The 17814-nt window shown below is 40.8% G+C and overlaps 1 protein-coding gene across 1 annotated transcript; it reads left to right on the plus strand.

Moving 5' to 3' along the window:
• The first annotated feature begins 6841 nt into the window (after positions 1-6841).
• LOC127561334 (germinal-center associated nuclear protein-like) lies at positions 6842-17316 on the plus strand. The gene is made up of 3 exons (XM_051996614.1): positions 6842-6949; positions 11313-11368; positions 11994-17316. The coding sequence occupies exons 1-3, from the start codon at positions 6842-6844 to the stop codon at positions 17176-17178; spliced, it is 5349 nt and encodes a 1782-aa protein (XP_051852574.1). The 3' UTR covers positions 17179-17316.
• The last annotated feature ends 498 nt before the right edge of the window (positions 17317-17814 follow it).

A 17814-nucleotide genomic window follows, 5' to 3' on the forward strand; every position in this document is an offset into this window, starting at 1 on the left:
CTTATTCTTCCATAGTTAGGGTGGTTACATCTCTTTCTTTAGTTCTATTATCTTGAGGCTTCATTCTAGTGTATTCCCCCTAATGTTAGCTATCAGTGATTAATATTGCAGTTCTATTTAATCCATTAATATCAATCAGATTTTGCTTAGGGATATTTACTTCAAAGAAACTGAAAGAACATAAATACATTTTTTCTCCCCAACAGCCTGGGACACATTTGATGCTGTATGGGTTTTGTCTATGGAAATGGGGCTCAGATAATGCAGCCCTTATATACCATTAAATATCACCAATTCCATGTCCAAATGTTCCATAGGATATAATATCTGGAAAATCTAATCTGTAATGGATTATTATTATTATTAGCCATTTAGTGTTTAAACAAGGTGACCACTAAAAGGTTCAACACTATATCCATGGTCATGCAACTAGGATGTATTGAATCCAGAGTCTCTGATTCTTCAGCCTAGCATTTTATCCATTAAGACCATCTGCCTCAAGAATTTCATCTTTAAAAGAATAGTAATTTGCATATTCATTAAATGATTTTTCATAACTATTTACTGAGATCATCATTTTTCTTATTTTAGTATCTAGGATTTTAACTCTTCTTCTATATTAGTATTGGGTTGTGATTTTTTAAATTTCAAATTTATTTCCATGTACCTTTATGGAAGCATAAACATGTACACTCATTCTTTTAAACAAAGTATTTTGTTCGTTATTTCTTAATGAATATACTACTCATATGCCACATAAATTATTACCTTTTTATAGACTATGGCTTGTTGGAGATATTGGACAGATTGTTTATTCTTAATTATACTGCACTATGTTCCCCTTTTCCTTCCTCTCAGGTAATTATTGCCCTAAACCTAAAAAAGGAAATGAAAAAAACTTAGACATAAACAAACAGCAGTACATTTCCAGTTTGGAGTAAAATATAACATCCAAGAAATGTATAATAAGAAAAGCAGTTTGCTGGCCATGTAGCAAGAGATGAGTAACAGATATCATGCTGACCTTGTGCAAGAGAGTTCCCAACCTGAAATAGGGATATAGATTGTGTTATAGAGGTCATTTAATAACAGATGACTAAATGCCACCAGCAGTGCTGCAAGTACATCTTGTAGACAACTATATTCGGCCTCAACCTGTTTCAGAGAATCATTTCAACAGTGCTATTTTGGGGTTCAAAGCCAATTTAGAGGATATACTTCAGGATAAGTTTAATGGTTAACAAAAATGCAGAATCTCTCTCTAGTAAGCTCACATTTAATTCAGACAAAAAAACCCCAAGGATATTTATTCCCTAATGAACAGATTTCCTGTCAACTTTGAACCAAGAATGTATATATAGGTTCAAAAAAATAAAAACATTCTCAATGATTATGTAATTTGTTAATAGTATCAACAAGCACAGGAAATTCAGATAGACATTCAAATAAGATATAAGGAGAAGAAACTGATGTTAGGTGACTAGATTTAGTGTTCATTTTCCCCTTTATTCACAGCCAGTTTGAGAGAGTGAATGAAGAAACTGATATTAAAATTCAAGATGAAAATTTTCGCATCACTGTGCTCTGATTATCTTGGCACAAAGGCTAAATCAAGTTAAGAGTAATTGATGGTCCTCAAACATGTCACTGGATTATGAGAGTATGTAAGCATGTAAAGATTTTCCTGGAAAAATAGGATGATTAAAAATTGTTTCACTGGATTATGAAGGTGGTAAAAACTTACTGTGAAGCATTCAGAGACTGGTGAGAGGTCAAAGATGCAAAAATCATTCACTACATGTTAAGTCATTGCTAGTTGTCATGACTTTTTTCTTGCCTCTAGACTCCATCAATAGCTCTGTCTTACTTAAATCTACTTTACCATTTTATGAATGAGCCAAGAGATATCATCCATGCCATTTTACCTCCACTCCAAAATAATAAAGTCATTTTGGTTCTCACTGAACAGGAAGGACAGGAACTAACCAGTCAGGAATGAGAAAGAAGTTTAGAAATTGACCTTAGGGCTCATTAACTGCCTAAGCTTAAAGTTCATCAGAATCCCTTCTTCTGCTCCCAATTATCTCACTTTCACTGTTCTCTATTTTATCAGCTGGAAGTAGGGGAAGACAGATTTACCACTATTATTTAGTTGCTCAAATATTCTTAAAAAAAAAAAAACAAGGAATCTGTCAGCATGGAGTTCAGGATTTTCACACTTACCTCAATCTCTGAGCCTCAGAGTTTCTCAGTGGAAATGTCCTGACAAGCCCCATAACTCAAAGAAATATTGGCTACTCTGGATAGTATGTATATATCATCAGTTCATATGTGCAAATACACACTCATATTCTGGCCCTCAAATTGACAAGACAACATCTCTGTTTGAAAGGGAATATGACTTGGTTATTCAAAAAATTTATTTGCATTTCCTGGATCCTTTTATTAAGAATTTATGGTAAAACATGGACAATTTATTTTTCTGAATGAGGAAGATGTACAATTATACTCATTGAGAAAATAGTCACCAGTGAAATATGCAAACATATTTCATTCATCTCTTCCTTCCTCTTATTTGTTACAAATTTAACAAATAATTATTGTGCTTTCGGAGTGATTGTAATGTTTCTTTTAAGCCAGATTGCTAATGTAGTATTGAGATTAGATTTCCTGAAGTCTGACAGAATAAAAAAATAAAAAACCTTCAGATTATTAATAATTGAAGAAATGCAGATTAAAACAGCTCTGAGATTCTAGTTCACACCCATTGTACTGACAAAGTTATCCTTCCAAAAAGGAAAATGAGAAATGTTGAATGGGAAAATAGGCATATGCATACAAGTGGAAATGTGAAATTGTTTAGGCATTCTGGAGAGGAATTCAGAATTATGGTCTATAAGTTACTAAACAGTATATAACCCTTAACTCATTAATAATACTATTAAAGAATTTATGTGGTGTTAAGGGTAGGTTATGCTAGTCCTAGAAATGTTCTTTGATATAAGGAGTTGATGAGTTCCTTTCAGGTTTGCTTACCCAACTTTGGTGTCCATCTGTCATGCAACTGTCGCCTGTGACTCCAAGATCTGTACCATATGCAGTGGCCACATCCTGGTAGCTGGAAAAAAACAGGTTGAGGGTAATTGACAGGAAGATAAAATAGACAGAAGAGAAGAATTTGTTCGAATTGACATAAAGGCACATTAAGTAGGTGCTGTCAAACTCTTAGAGTTTGGTCAGACATCAGAGATGTCAAGGTCATCCACTGTATTCTAAGCCATCACTAGTTATCCTAACATGAGTCTTTGATAATTCTAAAAGAGATACAGAAGCTGAAGACTTTATACAGCTCTTCCTCACTTAAATCCAATAATACTCAATTCAAAACATCACTATATGATGTTGTTAGTACTCTGGAAAAAGAAGGAAGAATGGCAGCAATAATTATTGCATCATGTAACATGTGTGCAAGTGTGTATACTTGTGAATAGTTTAAGTGTCCCCTCACAAGTTAAAATTACTTGTACTTAAAGCCATATGCCACCAAAACAACTTTGTTTGAAAATTCTTGTCAAGATGAGATTTTCAGAAAGATTGTTTCTGGGATCCAAGATGGCAGAGCAAGCAGTAAATAACCATAATTATGCTATTTTTACTTTTGGGAAACCATAAAATAATGCTCCAAAAATAACTATTAAAAAAAACAGAGAAAGGAGAAAAGGATAAATATGTACAAAGACATTTATAGCAGTTCTGTTTGTGAGAGGAACTGGAAAATGATAAAGAATCCATCATTTGGGGAATGACTGAGTATATAACGGGATATGAATGTAACAAAATGATACTTAAACATGAAAAATTATGAAAGGGACAGTTTCAGAGAAAGCAGCTAATACGTGCAGGAATTGATATATAATGAAGTGAACAGGACCAAAAAAAAAAAAAGTAAAAACAACCTTTGGAAGACAACTGTCTTATAAAAATTTTTGATTCTGCCATGACCATGACCATGATTCTATAAGACAAATGTTTAAAAATGCCACCTACATGCTGACAGGGAGGATACAATTAGGAATACTTTCCTTTCTCCCTCTCCCACAGTGGAATAGGATTAAGCAAGATAGGAAAAAATATTTTTGTTAATTTGGCCCCAAATTAAATCATGTAACATGTGTGCAAGTGTGTATACTTGTGAATAGTTTAAGTGTCCCCTCACAAGTTAAAATTACTTGTACTTAAAGCCATATGCCACCAAAACAACTTTGTTTGAAAATCCTTGTCAAGATGAGATTTTCAGAAAGACTGTTTCTGGGATCCAAGATGGCAGAGCAAGCAGTAAATAACCATAATTATGCTATTTTTACTTTTGGGAAACCATAAAATAATGCTCCAAAAATAAATTCTAAAATAGCAGAAATATAAGGAGATGGTAATGAAGCAATATTTTAGCTCAGGAAACTTGGAAGATTGACAAGAGAAGTTCATCTCACTTGGAGAAAACTGAATCACAATTCTGGTCAGGAAGCCAGCAACAAGACCCATCTCAGTTAATCAGCAGGAGATTCTGAGTCCCAGTGTGGTAGAATGGGTGAATGCCAACACAAAGTCCTCCCACATGCCTTAGCATAGCCGAGGGAGTATTCAGACTCATGCTCCAGGAACTATGTGTTTCAGGGTTCTCCTGGGCAAACAGGCATCTCCTAGTGATCAGATCACCATGGTCTGGGAAAACAAAGAAACATAGCACTGGATATCAGCACATCTGAGACACCCTCACTAGGACTCCAGCTTATCACAAGATAAGCTTCCAAATCTCTACAACCTCCACAGTGCCAGCCACCTCTCACCACAACCATTCAGCACAGTACCAAACAGGAGGATATGTGCAGCACCAGGTAAAAAGGCAGGACCTGTGCAGTCACTGATTCAAGAAACCTAAGACAGTATCCCTTCTATTTCAGGGCCAGAACTCAAATTTAAAAGAAAGGGAAAAGGGAAAAAAGATGAGCAAAAAATAATAACAATAAAAAGAAAATCTTACCATAGGAAGATAATATGATGCCAGAGAAGAAAAAGAAAATGATGAAAATACCTATAGGGAATAAATGAAAAAAAAAAAAAAAACAAGAAGCAATCACAATCCCAGAAATAACTCTTTAAAAAGCTACAAAAGAAGATTAAAATCACATAAGAGAGCTAGAAGAAAAAATTAGAAAAAGAAATAGTGTTGATGAAGAGAATTATGGGGAAAAACAGAATAAACAGTTTAAAAAAAAAAGCTCAAAGTGGAATTGGCCAAATAACAAAGGAAATACAAAAATCTCCTCAAGAAAACAACTTCATAAAGTATACAATTGGCTGGGTGAAAAAGAAATTTTTTAAAAAGCTAATTGAAGAAAACAACTTAAGTTATAATTGGGCAAATGTAAGCTAATGAATCTATGAGAGATCAAAAATCAATCAAGTAAATTAAAAAACAACTGACTTAGAAATAGATCCAGGAGAGATAATATCAGAATCATCAGACTACTATTAAGACATAATCAAAGGAGAATCTGGAAAGCATCTTTTAAAAAATCAAGGAAAATGGCTCTGATGCCCTGGAACCAAAAGGGAAAATAGGCATTGAAAGTATTCACCAATCAACTCGAGAGAGAGATCCCAAAATAAATACTCTAAGGAACATTATAGCCAAATTTCAGGAGAGAGTGTGTTCATGTACGAAAATATTAATGCAGTCCTTTTCATGGTGGCAAAATATTAAAAATTGAAGAGTTTCCCATAAGTTGGAAATAAACTGTGATATATGAATGTAATGGACTACTATTAAACAGTAAGAAATGAACAGGCAGATTTCAGGGAAAAAAAAATAAAACATAGCAAGTCTTGTACTAACTTATACTAAGTGAAAATGGCAAAACCAAGTAAATTTAGTATATAGTATCAGCAATGTTGTATGATGATCAACTATAATTGACTCAGTTCTTAGCAACTCTGTGATCCAAGACAAAAAGATGCACAAAAAAAAAAAAAATGCTATCCATAATCAGATAAAGAACTGATGGACTCTGAATGCAGTTCAAAGTGTAGCTCTTTTTCATTTACTTTATTCTTTCTCATTTTTTTCCTTTTGATCTGTTTCTTCTTTCACAACTGTAACTAATGTGAAAATATATTTTACATGATAGCACATGTATAAACTATAACAAACTGTCTATCATAATCAGAATAGAGGATGGAAGGGGTGGAGGGAGAGGTATTTTGTAGAATACCAAATCTTTTTTAAATGAATGCTAAAATTTTTCTTGACATGTAACTCAAGGGGAAATTATTCTATTCAATTTTTAAAAATGAGACTTCCATGTTTTCAGTGTTCTGTTCTAGAATCATTTTGAACAGGTCCTTCAATCATTTTGTGAGTAGCTTTATGTTTTTTTTTCTCTTAATAAACCTTAGCTCTCCAAAAAGAAGTGTTCCATTTTTCCCTTCTCTACATGACTATTCTTATTCCTTTCTTGAAATACTGCATGGTGGTGCCACAAAAGGATTAATTTTTCATGCCTGACAACTCAGTAGATAATGTTGCTTTTGTAACAAGTGAAAGGTAATTTGTTATTGGCTCATCCTTTAAACACCAGCCAGTCACCCAGATTCAAAAGGGAACCATGGTACACTGGGCATGCCAGGAGATCTCCACAGTACTGGTTGTTTTTGAACAACAAAGATATCTGTTCTTTCCTTCTTTTAACTGTGCAGCCATTTTACAGAATGACAGATTTCTGATAAGGGGTAAAATCTAGTGACCTCATTCAAGGATGCTATCAATCATGTGTATTGATACATGAAAGGCAACACTTCCACTCCAGTGGAATGTCAGAGTCTACTAATGGATTTTGGCATGTTGCCGTATCCACCAGAATCGCTGAAGATGACAAAGCAGTTGTGTTGTGTAAGTTAAAGGGGAAAATCTACCCATGCGAGTAGCATTTTTCCCCTTATTTATGAAGAATTTGTTAATTTGGTAAGCACAAAGGAAGTTTAATTAAAGTCAGTGGAGCAGGGGAATGATACACTAAGATGCTTTATTCTATACCTCACAGTACCAGAACAATACAAAATCTGAAATGTAAGGGCATAAGCTGAGTTTGGTATACAGTCACACATACTCCATGCTTTTTACTAAATAAATCTTTTGGGTACTTTAAACTATTTAGAGCACTATGTCTTTGCCTCATTTCTTCCCTTTCCAGTCTTTTTCTGTTTGAGTTATGAACAATAACACTTTGTGTACATATGCTCTCTTAGAAATACCTTGTAAGTCTATCTTTGACCATCTCCAAAACTGTGAAATTGAATTAAATCCTTGGTATATATTTGGTCCATTTCTAGCTTGTACGTTTACTGTTTGTTGATTATTTTAAAAAAAAAAAGAAAAAGAAAATTCATTCTAGAGAAAAAAGTGTTAAAAATCTCTTCAAACAAAGAATCTTCCATGCATATGTTAAGATTATACTAGATGACAAGACAGATGTAGACATGGGGATATCTTTGCTCACTGATTCATTGAGTTACTAAGTAAATAAGTAAATTCATACTAAAGTTATTTACCGGTCATAGAGGGAGTCCTGCACAAATACAAACCAAAGAGATATGTCATCAATTACATTATCATGATTGTATTGCCATCATCACATACGTAAACACGTATATGTCATAATATTTTAAGGTTGTTTTACATGTATGTATCTATAAGTATTGAGAATTATTTACATATATAATATAGAGACACACATGTATATATTTACATACACATATAAATGTACATGTGTATGCTTGTGTATAAAAATCTCATTTGAAACATATACCTAACTTTCTAGAATAGTTATGGTTATTCCCTACAGAATCTCCTATTTTTGATGCTATTAGCTAAGCTACCTACATTATAAAAATAAAATGTATTAAAATCTATGTTAACTGTTATTCTAACATTATTGAATACATTCCATTTGAGTTAAACATTAAACATGTTTATCTTGTGCTACTGATGGACAAAAATGTGGTTCCTCAATTAATAGGGGATATGATACTAAATATGTTCTGGAAAACTTTAAGGTGTTTTCAAAGCTCTAACAAAGTGTACCACTACTAACATAAACCTTTTAACACCAATTTTCTACAGGAGATATAGCAAGTGAATCATGGAACATCTCATTCTCAGGAGAATCAAAATGATTGATGAGTCAGGATTAAATGAAAGCCATCAAAGAGACATGAGAAACTGCCATATTAACAATTATGACAAGAATTGGAGATTATTATAAAAGATTATGATCAAGGACACATGAATAGAAAAGAAAATAGGTCAGTCATGTAGTGAGATTTGCAAGAGATAAAAGAAAAAAAATCCAAGTGATGTACTGGGTATCTATTTTACTTAATTATTTTAAAAACACATCATGTTGGGAGAGAGAAATCAGAACAAAAGGTAAAAACTATAAGAAAGGAAAAAAACACAAAAAAGTAAACATAGCATGTATGGATTTACATTCAATCTCAATAGTTCTTTATTTGGATGCAGATGGCATTTTCTATCTAAAGTCTATTGGGATTGCCTTGGATCACTGAACAAGTTTTTCATACTTGATCATCTCATATTCTTGCCATTATTGTGTACAATGCATTCATGGTTCTTCTTAATTCTCTAAGCATCAATTCATGTAAATCTTTCCAGGCTGTTCAAAAACTAGGCTTGTTCATCATTTTTATAGAACAATAATATTCCATTACCTTCATATACCATAACATATTCAGCAACTCCCAAATTGATGGGCACCTACCATTTCCAATTCTTTCCTACACAAAAAGAGCTGTTACAAAAATGTTTGCAAATGTGGGTCTTTCCCCTCTTTTATGATTTCTGGGGAAACAGACCCAAGAGGGACACTGCTGGGTTAAAGGATATACACATTTTGATAGCTCTTTGGGCATCGTTCCAAATTGCTCTCCAATATGATTGGATCTTTTCAAAACTCCACTAATAATGCATTAGTGTCCCAGTTTTCCCACATCCCATCCAACATTTATCATTAGCTTTTCTTGTCATCTTGGCCAATCTGAGAGGTATGAGGTGGCACCTCAGAATTGTTTTAATTTTCATTTCTCCAATAAATAGTGATTTAGAGCTTTTTTCATATGAGTATAGATGGCTTTGATTTCATCATCTGAAAACTGTCTGTTCATATCCTCTGACTATTGACTATTTATCAATTGGGGAATGACATTTATTCTTATAAATTTGACACAGTTCTTTATATATTATAGAAATGAGATCTTTATCAGAAACACTGGCCATAAAGACTTTTTCTCCCACCTTTGTAGTTCCTTTTTAATCTTGTTGGTGTTGGTTTTGTTTGTACAAAAACTTTTAAAATTTAATTTAATCAAAACAGTCCATTTTGCCTTTTATAATATTCTCTAGTTCTTCTTTAGTCATAACTTCCTTCCTTCTTTCAAAGATCTGATGAGTAAATTACCCTTGCTCTCTTAATTTTCTTTTGGTATCATCCTTTGTGCCAAAATCACATTTCCATTTTGACCTTATTTTGGTACAGATTGTGAGATATAGGTTTATGCTGAATTTTTGACATTATTTTCCAGTTTTCTCAGCATTTTTGTCAAATAATGAGTTATTATCTCAGAAGCTAGAGTTTGGGGGTTTATCAAAAACTAGATTACTATAGGCATTGATTATTGTTCACAGTGTATCCAACACATTTCATGGATCCACCATTCTATTTTTTAGTCAGTACCAAAGAGTTTTGAGGACTGCTGCTTTATAATATAGCTTCAGATCTGGTACTGCTAAGCCACCATTCTTTGTATTTTTTTTTCATTAATTCCTTTAATATTCTTGAACTTTTGTTCTTCTATATGAATTTTGTTATCTTTTCTAGTTCTATAAAATATATTTTGGCAGTTTGATTGGTATGTCACTGAACAAATAGATCAATTTACACAGAATTGTCATTTTTTTTTATTATATTAGCTCAACCTACCCATGAGTCATTTTGTTTTGTTCTGATTTTATTTGTGTGAAAAGTGTTTTATAATTTTGTTCATGTAGATCCTGTGTTTGTCTTGGCAAGTAGACACACAAATATTTTATTTTGTCTACAATTGTTTTAAAGGAAATTTGTCTTTTTATCTCTTGTTACTGGGCTTTGTCCATAATATATAAAAAATGATGATGATTTGTGTGGCTTCATTTTATATCCTGAAACTTTGCTAAAGATGTTAATTATTTCAAGTAGGGTTTTGGATGATTTTCCAGGATTCTCTAATTACATCATCATATTATCTGCAAAGAGGGATTGTTTCATTCTCATTATTTGAGAAAAAATGCTGAGAAAACTGGAAAATAATGTCAAAAATTCAGCATAAACCTATATCTCACAATCTATACTATTCTAAATCCTTTAATTTCTTTTTTTTCTGTTGGCTAAAGCCAACATTTCTAGTACATACAATGTTGAATAATAGTGATGATAATGGACATTTTTCTTATTGGGAATATGTAGTGTCTGAGCTAGTCTGGAGTCTGAGCTTGAGCACACTCTCACTGGAGTCTCACTGAGAATGAGAGGCAGGGCCCAGCTCCATGATATCAATCAAAAGACAGATGGGGCATGATAACAGCTGAGGTTATGTCCAGAGAGTCTTTAGAAATTCAGGACTCTGATGTCATCAACTAACAGAAAAGCAATCAGGATTACAGTTGGGGAGAATACAGGTTTTTTAACCCAATGGGGCAGTGTCTGGTGCAAACAGCTCCAATGAAATTACCAGATGATGAGGAGAAATCCCCAAAGTGGTAAATAAAAGGGAATTAGATAGGTTAACTGCTTGGGGAAGAGGTTTTGCTTGTATTTTTACAGATGGAAAAGAAATCAAATGGGTGCCAATGAGCTGTATTCACCTTATCCATCAGAGAGAAACAGAAAAGCAGAAAAACTTCAAAACAAAGGAGAAGATTTAAGAAACAGCTGACACTGAAAGAGCATGACTGACAGTGAGACTGTCACTTTGACAGGAGTCAAAGTGAGCTTTGAAGGAGCTTTGAAATCTTCAGGAATCATTGGATTTCCTAACACAAGATGAGACTTTTAGTTCTTGAAAAACCAGCAAGAATCACTGGATTCCTTGAGATGAAAAATTGTTGATGAGACTATTGCAGTACATCAGAGCTTACAGGAATTATTGGATTCCTGGCACATGAACTAATGGGCAATGGATTCCTTTTGGACTATTTCTAGGACTTACGGACATGTATATGTGTTGCAATCCTAGAGTTAACTCAATTTGAAACAAGGTGATAACTCAAAGGAGATGTTAGAATCCTAGTGTTAACTCAACTTGAAACAAGGTGATAACTCAAGGGAGACGTCAGAATCCTAGTGTTAACTCAACTTGAAACAAGGTGATAACTCAAGGGAGATGTCAGAATCCTAGTGTTAACTCAACTTGAAACAAGGTGATAACTCAAGGGAGATGTCAGAATCCTAGTGTTAGCTCAACTTGAAACAAGGTGATAACTCAAGGGAGATGTTAGAATCCTAGTGTTAACTCAATGGAATTGATACAATACTTGTGTTTATACCTTTGGAGAGCTCATATAAGCAAGAAGTATTTAAGTACTCATTGAGTTCACACGTTTGGAGATTTCAGGGTTTAGTATGAGATATACGAATTCACACCTCCCTTAATCCCTCCCTTGGAGAGGAGGAGTCAACCTTGGGTGATCATATATAAAGAGGCTCTTAGCTTGGAGTTACTTACTTCAAACATTGACAAGAGTCAGAGAGGAGTACTTTGGGAGATTGAGAGCTAGGAGCACATTGGGAGATTGAGAGCTAGGAGCACTACAGAAGCCCACAAACCCACTCTCGGAGGCAAAAACAGAATCATTCCATCTTTGTGCTGGCTGGATGCTGAAGGGAGCAGAGGCAAAGAACTAGCTTCACGAGCTTTGCATCACCAGGCTCTGTAGGGGAGCCCTTTTCTATGAGCAAAGCAATGGGCAAGCTGGGAAGGAATGATGCTGGTGGCCAGGGAGGGTTGCTATCTGGGCATGTGAAAGGGATGAAAAGGAAAGACCGGTCACCCAGGAGACGAGACTACGACGCCGCAGATGACATGGAGCTCTTGTCATGGGGAGAACATCCTCCAAAGAAGCGCCCTCCCCGCCTGGCTCGCCCGCGGGGTGGCAGCTTGTTTGGGTGGACGCTGAGGAAGAACAAAAAAGGCGGCCGCCTGGGAAGCAAAGAAATAAAAAAGGAAGTGGGGAGTTTAGAATCCGGCAAGACGGATCGCGGCGCTGCAGCGGGAGCAACCTCATCCATTTTGTCCATCCCTCGGCTGAAGGAGAAGGATGGCAACAGTGGCCAGGAAGTGTCCGCCAACAGGGTTACCCCTTCCCGCCGAGGGAAGAAGGAGAGCGTGGATAGCTCTAGCAACCTGTCACCCAGCGAGCTCACCGCCATTCAGTGCAAGAACATCCCCAACCACCTCAATGACAGGGAAATCTTGGGGGAGCACTTTGGTCGATTTGGGAAGGTGCAGCGCATCTATCCCCGGCGCAACCGAAAGCTCGCCATTGTGCACTTCTCAGACCACGCGTCTGCTGCTCTTGCTCGGAAGGAAGGGAAAGGCTTGCATAAAAACGTACTCATTTTTTGGCATAAGAAAAAAATAAGTCCCAGCAAGAAAGACTTTTCCCCAAAGGAGAAAAAATCAAGTGAGGGGGAAGCTAGTCAGAGCTGTGAAGACTCGCCTTTCCAGCGCTCCCCGCTGCGCAAACCCCTCTTGAGACCAGCCACTGGCCGTAGCTGCAGCCTTCGGATTAAGAGTTCTCCAGTTAAGAAATCGAGCCATACCAAGTCTCTGCATTTTGAGGGGGAGCCCTTTGATTTTGGGCCTGAGATTCCGAGCTCAGACAACCTGGAACTGTCAGTGACCACCCTCAGCACCTTGATGGGCACGATAGCCGAGATGTCGGAGGACAAGTACCGCCTCCTTGATCAGAGAGATAAGATAATGAGGCAAGCTCGCGTCAAGAGAATGGATCTGGACAATGTGAAAGCCCTTGTTGGGACTTGCCCAGATATGTGTCCCGAGAAAGAGCGGTACTTGAGAGAGACCATGAACCAATTAAGCTCTTTCGAAGTAATCCCTGGCACAGATCAGGTGGACCACGCCGCGGCAATAAAGGAATACAGCCGCTCCTCAGCTGACCAGGAAGAGCCTCTGCCTCATGAGCTGCGTCCCTCGGGGGTGCTCAGCATGACCATGGACTACCTTGTCACTCAGATCATGGACCAGAGGGAAGGGAGCTCGCGCGACTGGTATAACTTTGTGTGGAACAGGACCCGCGGAATAAGGAAGGACATCACCCAACAGCACCTCTGTGACCCCCTCACGGTGTCGCTGATCGAAAAGTGCACCCGTTTCCACATCCACTGTGCACACTCGATGTGTGAGGAGCCCATGTGCTCATTTGATGCCAAGATCAACCATGAGAATATGACCAAGTGCCTGCAGAGCCTTAAGGAGATGTACCAGGACCTGGCCGACAAGGGCGTCCTCTGTGCCAGTGAAGCAGAATTCCGAGGCTACAATGTTCTGCTCAATCTTAACAAGGGCGACATCCTAAGAGAGGTGCAGCAGTTCCGGCCTGATGTCCGAAACTCCCCTGAAGTGAAATTTGCAGTCCAGACTTTTGCGGCCCTGAACAGCAACAACTTTGTCAGGTTCTTCAAGCTGGTGCGGTCTACCTCCTACCTGAATGCCTGCCTCCTGCACTGCTACTTCAATCAGATCCGTAAAGATGCATTGCGGGCTCTCAACGTGGCGTATACAATAAGCACTCAGAGATCCACGAGCTTTCCCTTGGATAACCTGGTGCCCTTGTTACTGTTCAGAGATGCCGAGGAAGCGACTGACTTCTTGAGTTACTATGGCCTCAGTGTGTCTGATGGCTGTGTCGAGCTTAATCGGTCCGCCTTCTTGGAACCCGAGGGCTTATCCAAGGCAAAGAAGTGCACTTTTATCACAGAGAAGCTCACTGTTTCCGTTGGAGAGGTGGTGAATGGGGGACCGTTACCCCCCATCCCTCATCATATCCCGGTGTGTAGCTTCAACACGCAGAACAAATACGTGGGAGAGAGCGCGGCCCCTGAGTCTACTCTGAGTGGACAGAAACCCAGTGTGGAGGGTGGAGGAGGCGGGAAGATGGAAGAAGCCAGCCCTGGGACCGAAGTGCTGGCGCAATGTGTTCCGCCGCAGTCATTGTTCTCCCCGCCTCAGCAGCTGCTGACCCAGACCGCTGGGCTGCTGCCAGCCCTTAAGGCTCCTGCACCTGTACTGCCGTTGGCTGCCTCGTCATCTCCGTTCCAGCCCGTCGGGCAGCCTGAGCTGCCTCCTCCCAAGCCTCGGCCTAGCTACACTGACACGGACATCACGGAGGTCATTGAAGACCTTATCCAGGACGTCCTCAGAAGCTTCTGTGAAGAAGTCGGCCAGGCCGGAGCTGCCTACGCAGCTGCAGCCTTGAAGGTTTCCACATTCGACACGTTGAGGCAGATCCCTGCTAACGAAGTGAACGAAGAAAGAGCAAGAATTAAAGAACAGAAAAGAGTTGAAGAACAAAGACGGAGACGGGAGAGTGAGCTCCTGCGGGCCCATCTGAGCCAAGTGCTGGCGGCCAAGCTGATGGATCTCGTGGTAGCTGAATGTGTGCGTGAAACCTCTTCCCGGGAGCTGACGAGCGCCGTGGAGACCGAGAGGAGGGCCCGTGTGGCCTGCTGGTCTGAAGACGTCTGGGATAGTCTCATGGACCTAATCTTGGCCGAGGAGATTTTTCAGAGTGCCCGAGAGACCCTGCAGGAACTTCAGTGCTCCTGTAAATATTTGCAGCGGTGGAGAGAAGTCGTTGCAGCTCGGAAAAAACTCAAGAGACAGATGAAAGCATTCCCCGCAGCCCCCTGCTATGTGGACCTCAGCAACCTATTACAGGCCTTGTCCCCCAGTGCCGAGTGTACCATTGCTAAAGAGAACCTGGCCAAAGGAGTCCTGAATCTGGGGCACGCAGGAAAACGGGGGCTCTCCCACACCAGGTTAGGGTGGATGAGAAACAAGACAATACATCAAATGAAGGTTCAATATTTCTACCAGCAATTACTCAGTGAAGCCGTGTGGACCCCTCTGGACCTGCCAGCCCTTATTGCCGAGCATTACCCTGGACAGCGGGAACAGGTGTTCTGGAAGCTGGTGTTGGTGCTGCCCGACAGTGAAGAGCCCGCCTCTGACTATTCCAGCAGGATTCTAGCGAACTGGCTGAAGGTCAAGTTCATGGGTTATGAAGATTTACAAAAGGGGGCCAGTCACGCTTCCGAGGGGATCCAGACGCTGACGCTGCTGAACGCCTGTAGCACCAAAGGGAATCGAACGGTCTGGGTCAACGTGTGCATTAAGGTGGCCCATGGCCTGTTGAGCGACTCAGCCCTTAATGCCACGGAGATGCAGAAGGACCTTCTGGGCACAAGTGGCCTTCTCTTCCTGCTGCCTGCCAGGGGCAAGAGTGTCATGGTGGCGGAGGAGGACACGTACTGGCTCTCTGCCCTGCTCCAACTCAAACAGCTGCTGCAGGTGAAGCCCTTCCACCCGCTGGTGCCCCTGGTGGTTCTTGTGCCCCGCCAGGAGGGGGCCAGCGTGAGGGACGTGGAGGAAGGTCTGATGCTTCAAGACTTGGTTTCATCCCAGTTTATCTCGGATTACAACGTCGTGGAGATCCCAGCTGCCGTCAACGACCTCCAAGGCACCAACAAGGTGTCCCAGGCCGTCAAGTGGCTGGTGTCTCGCTGCCCCAGCTCCCTGGAGCTCTGCTGCCAGACCCTGCCCCAGTACATCGAGGACGGCGTCAGCCGCGAGTTCAGCGACCGCTTCTTCTACGACCGCAAGGAGCGGCGTGTGGCCCGCCTGGCCTCGCAGGAGCCCGGCGGCATCATTGAACTCTTCAACAGCGTGTTGCAGTTCCTGGCGGACGTGGCCTCCTCCGAGCAGCTCTGCCACCTGTCTTGGCCCATCACGGAGTTCGCCGAGCCGGGTGGCAACAAGATGCTTCCTCACCTGCAATGGAACGCGCCCGGCCACCTGGCCTGGCTGAAGAAGGTCATTCTCTCCTTCCAGCTGCCTCACATGGACCTCCCCACCCCGGGCGCTCCGTGGCGTATCGTATGCAACAAGATCTCCCAGTACATCTCCCAGATCCCGAGCTGTTGCCAGACGCAACCCATCCTGCAGTCTCAGGTGGAGAACCTCCTGAGTCGGACATACGGAAAGTGGAGAAACAAAGAGCTGTGGGCCTTGGGTGAGACGGGACCCAGCGTCGAGGAGATTCCGTGGGATGATATCATCGCTCTGTGCATTAACCACAAGCTGTGGGATTGGAAGCCTCCCAGACTGCCCATCACGTCAGAGGCTTTGAGAGAAGATGGTCAGATCTGCGTCTACTTTTTCAAGACCCACTTAAAAAGCTACGAGGTCCCCAGGTCCTGGCAACATGCCAGGCTGCAGACCCAGAAGGAGATCCAGCGGCACGGCCATGGACGATTGGGCATAAAGCCTTTGCGCTCCGCCAAGAAGCTCTCCTCGTCGTGGCTCCACGTTCCCTACGGTGGGACCAGGACCCCGGAGAGCGGCCGGCAGGGCCGCGTGCCCGACGCCGAGGAGCTGGCCCGCACCGCCTCGGCGGAGGAGCTGCTCCCGGGGCGCCTGTCCGCCAGCCTTCAGCAGGAGAAGGAGGAGAGCAGGAAGTTCGAAGATCAGCTGCGTCATTGGCTGGCCGGAGACCGCGAGCAGGGGCCGGACTCGAGCCCCCTCCCAGTCTACCTTCCTCAAGCTCTCCTTTCGTCGCCTCAGACTCTGCAGCCAGTGCTCCGAGTGTCAGCGACCAGCCGCCGCCAGGACCAGAAGGCCGCTGAGTGGCGGCGGTCGGCCCCGGCCAAAGTCGTGTCTCTGACCGACAAGCTAAGACACTTAGAAAACCTGATTCAGCGCACTCGAGAGGAGGAGCTCGTCTGTGAGCTGCACCTCTCCACCTTGTTGGACATGGTGGACATTTGACAAGCCGGGCAGCGGGATGGGGGCCCGGGGGCCGGGCTCAGGGCGCACACAATAATGTTCTGTGCGGACGCTCGACCAGTTGGGTATAGAAATGTATCTAACCCTATAAAGAAGAGGAGACAAATGGAAGAAAAAAGACGGGCAGGAAAGAAAGAAGGGCATAACCATTAGGGGAAAATGTGAGAATTGGGGGGGGGGGGGAGGGAATAGTTGAAAGAAGATAAGGTGGTGGGTAAGGTGGATTATCCTAAACAATACTAAGATAAAAGGGGAGGAATGATAAGAGATAAGGTCGTGGGTGGGAGAGGGTAAAATAAATAAATAAATAAATAAACACTTTGAAGACAGGGTGGAGAGAGAACAAAAATATATATAGACAATAAAATAGTATGGAAGGAAATACAAAGCTGGTAATCATAACTGTGAATGTGAATGGGGTGAACTCTCCCATAAACCTGAAGCAAATAGCAAAGTCGATTAAAAAACTGAATCCTACAATATGTTGTTTACGAGAAATGCATTTGACACAGAGAGACACAGAGAGAGTAAAGGTAATATTTAACATGTAAAGGACTGCTTGCCATCTAGGGGAGGGGGTGGAGGGAGGGAGAGGGCAAATCGGAACAGAAGTGAGTG

Source organism: Antechinus flavipes, chromosome 4 (genome assembly GCF_016432865.1).
Source record: "Antechinus flavipes isolate AdamAnt ecotype Samford, QLD, Australia chromosome 4, AdamAnt_v2, whole genome shotgun sequence".
In the NCBI taxonomy this organism is placed as follows: Eukaryota; Metazoa; Chordata; class Mammalia; order Dasyuromorphia; family Dasyuridae; genus Antechinus; species Antechinus flavipes.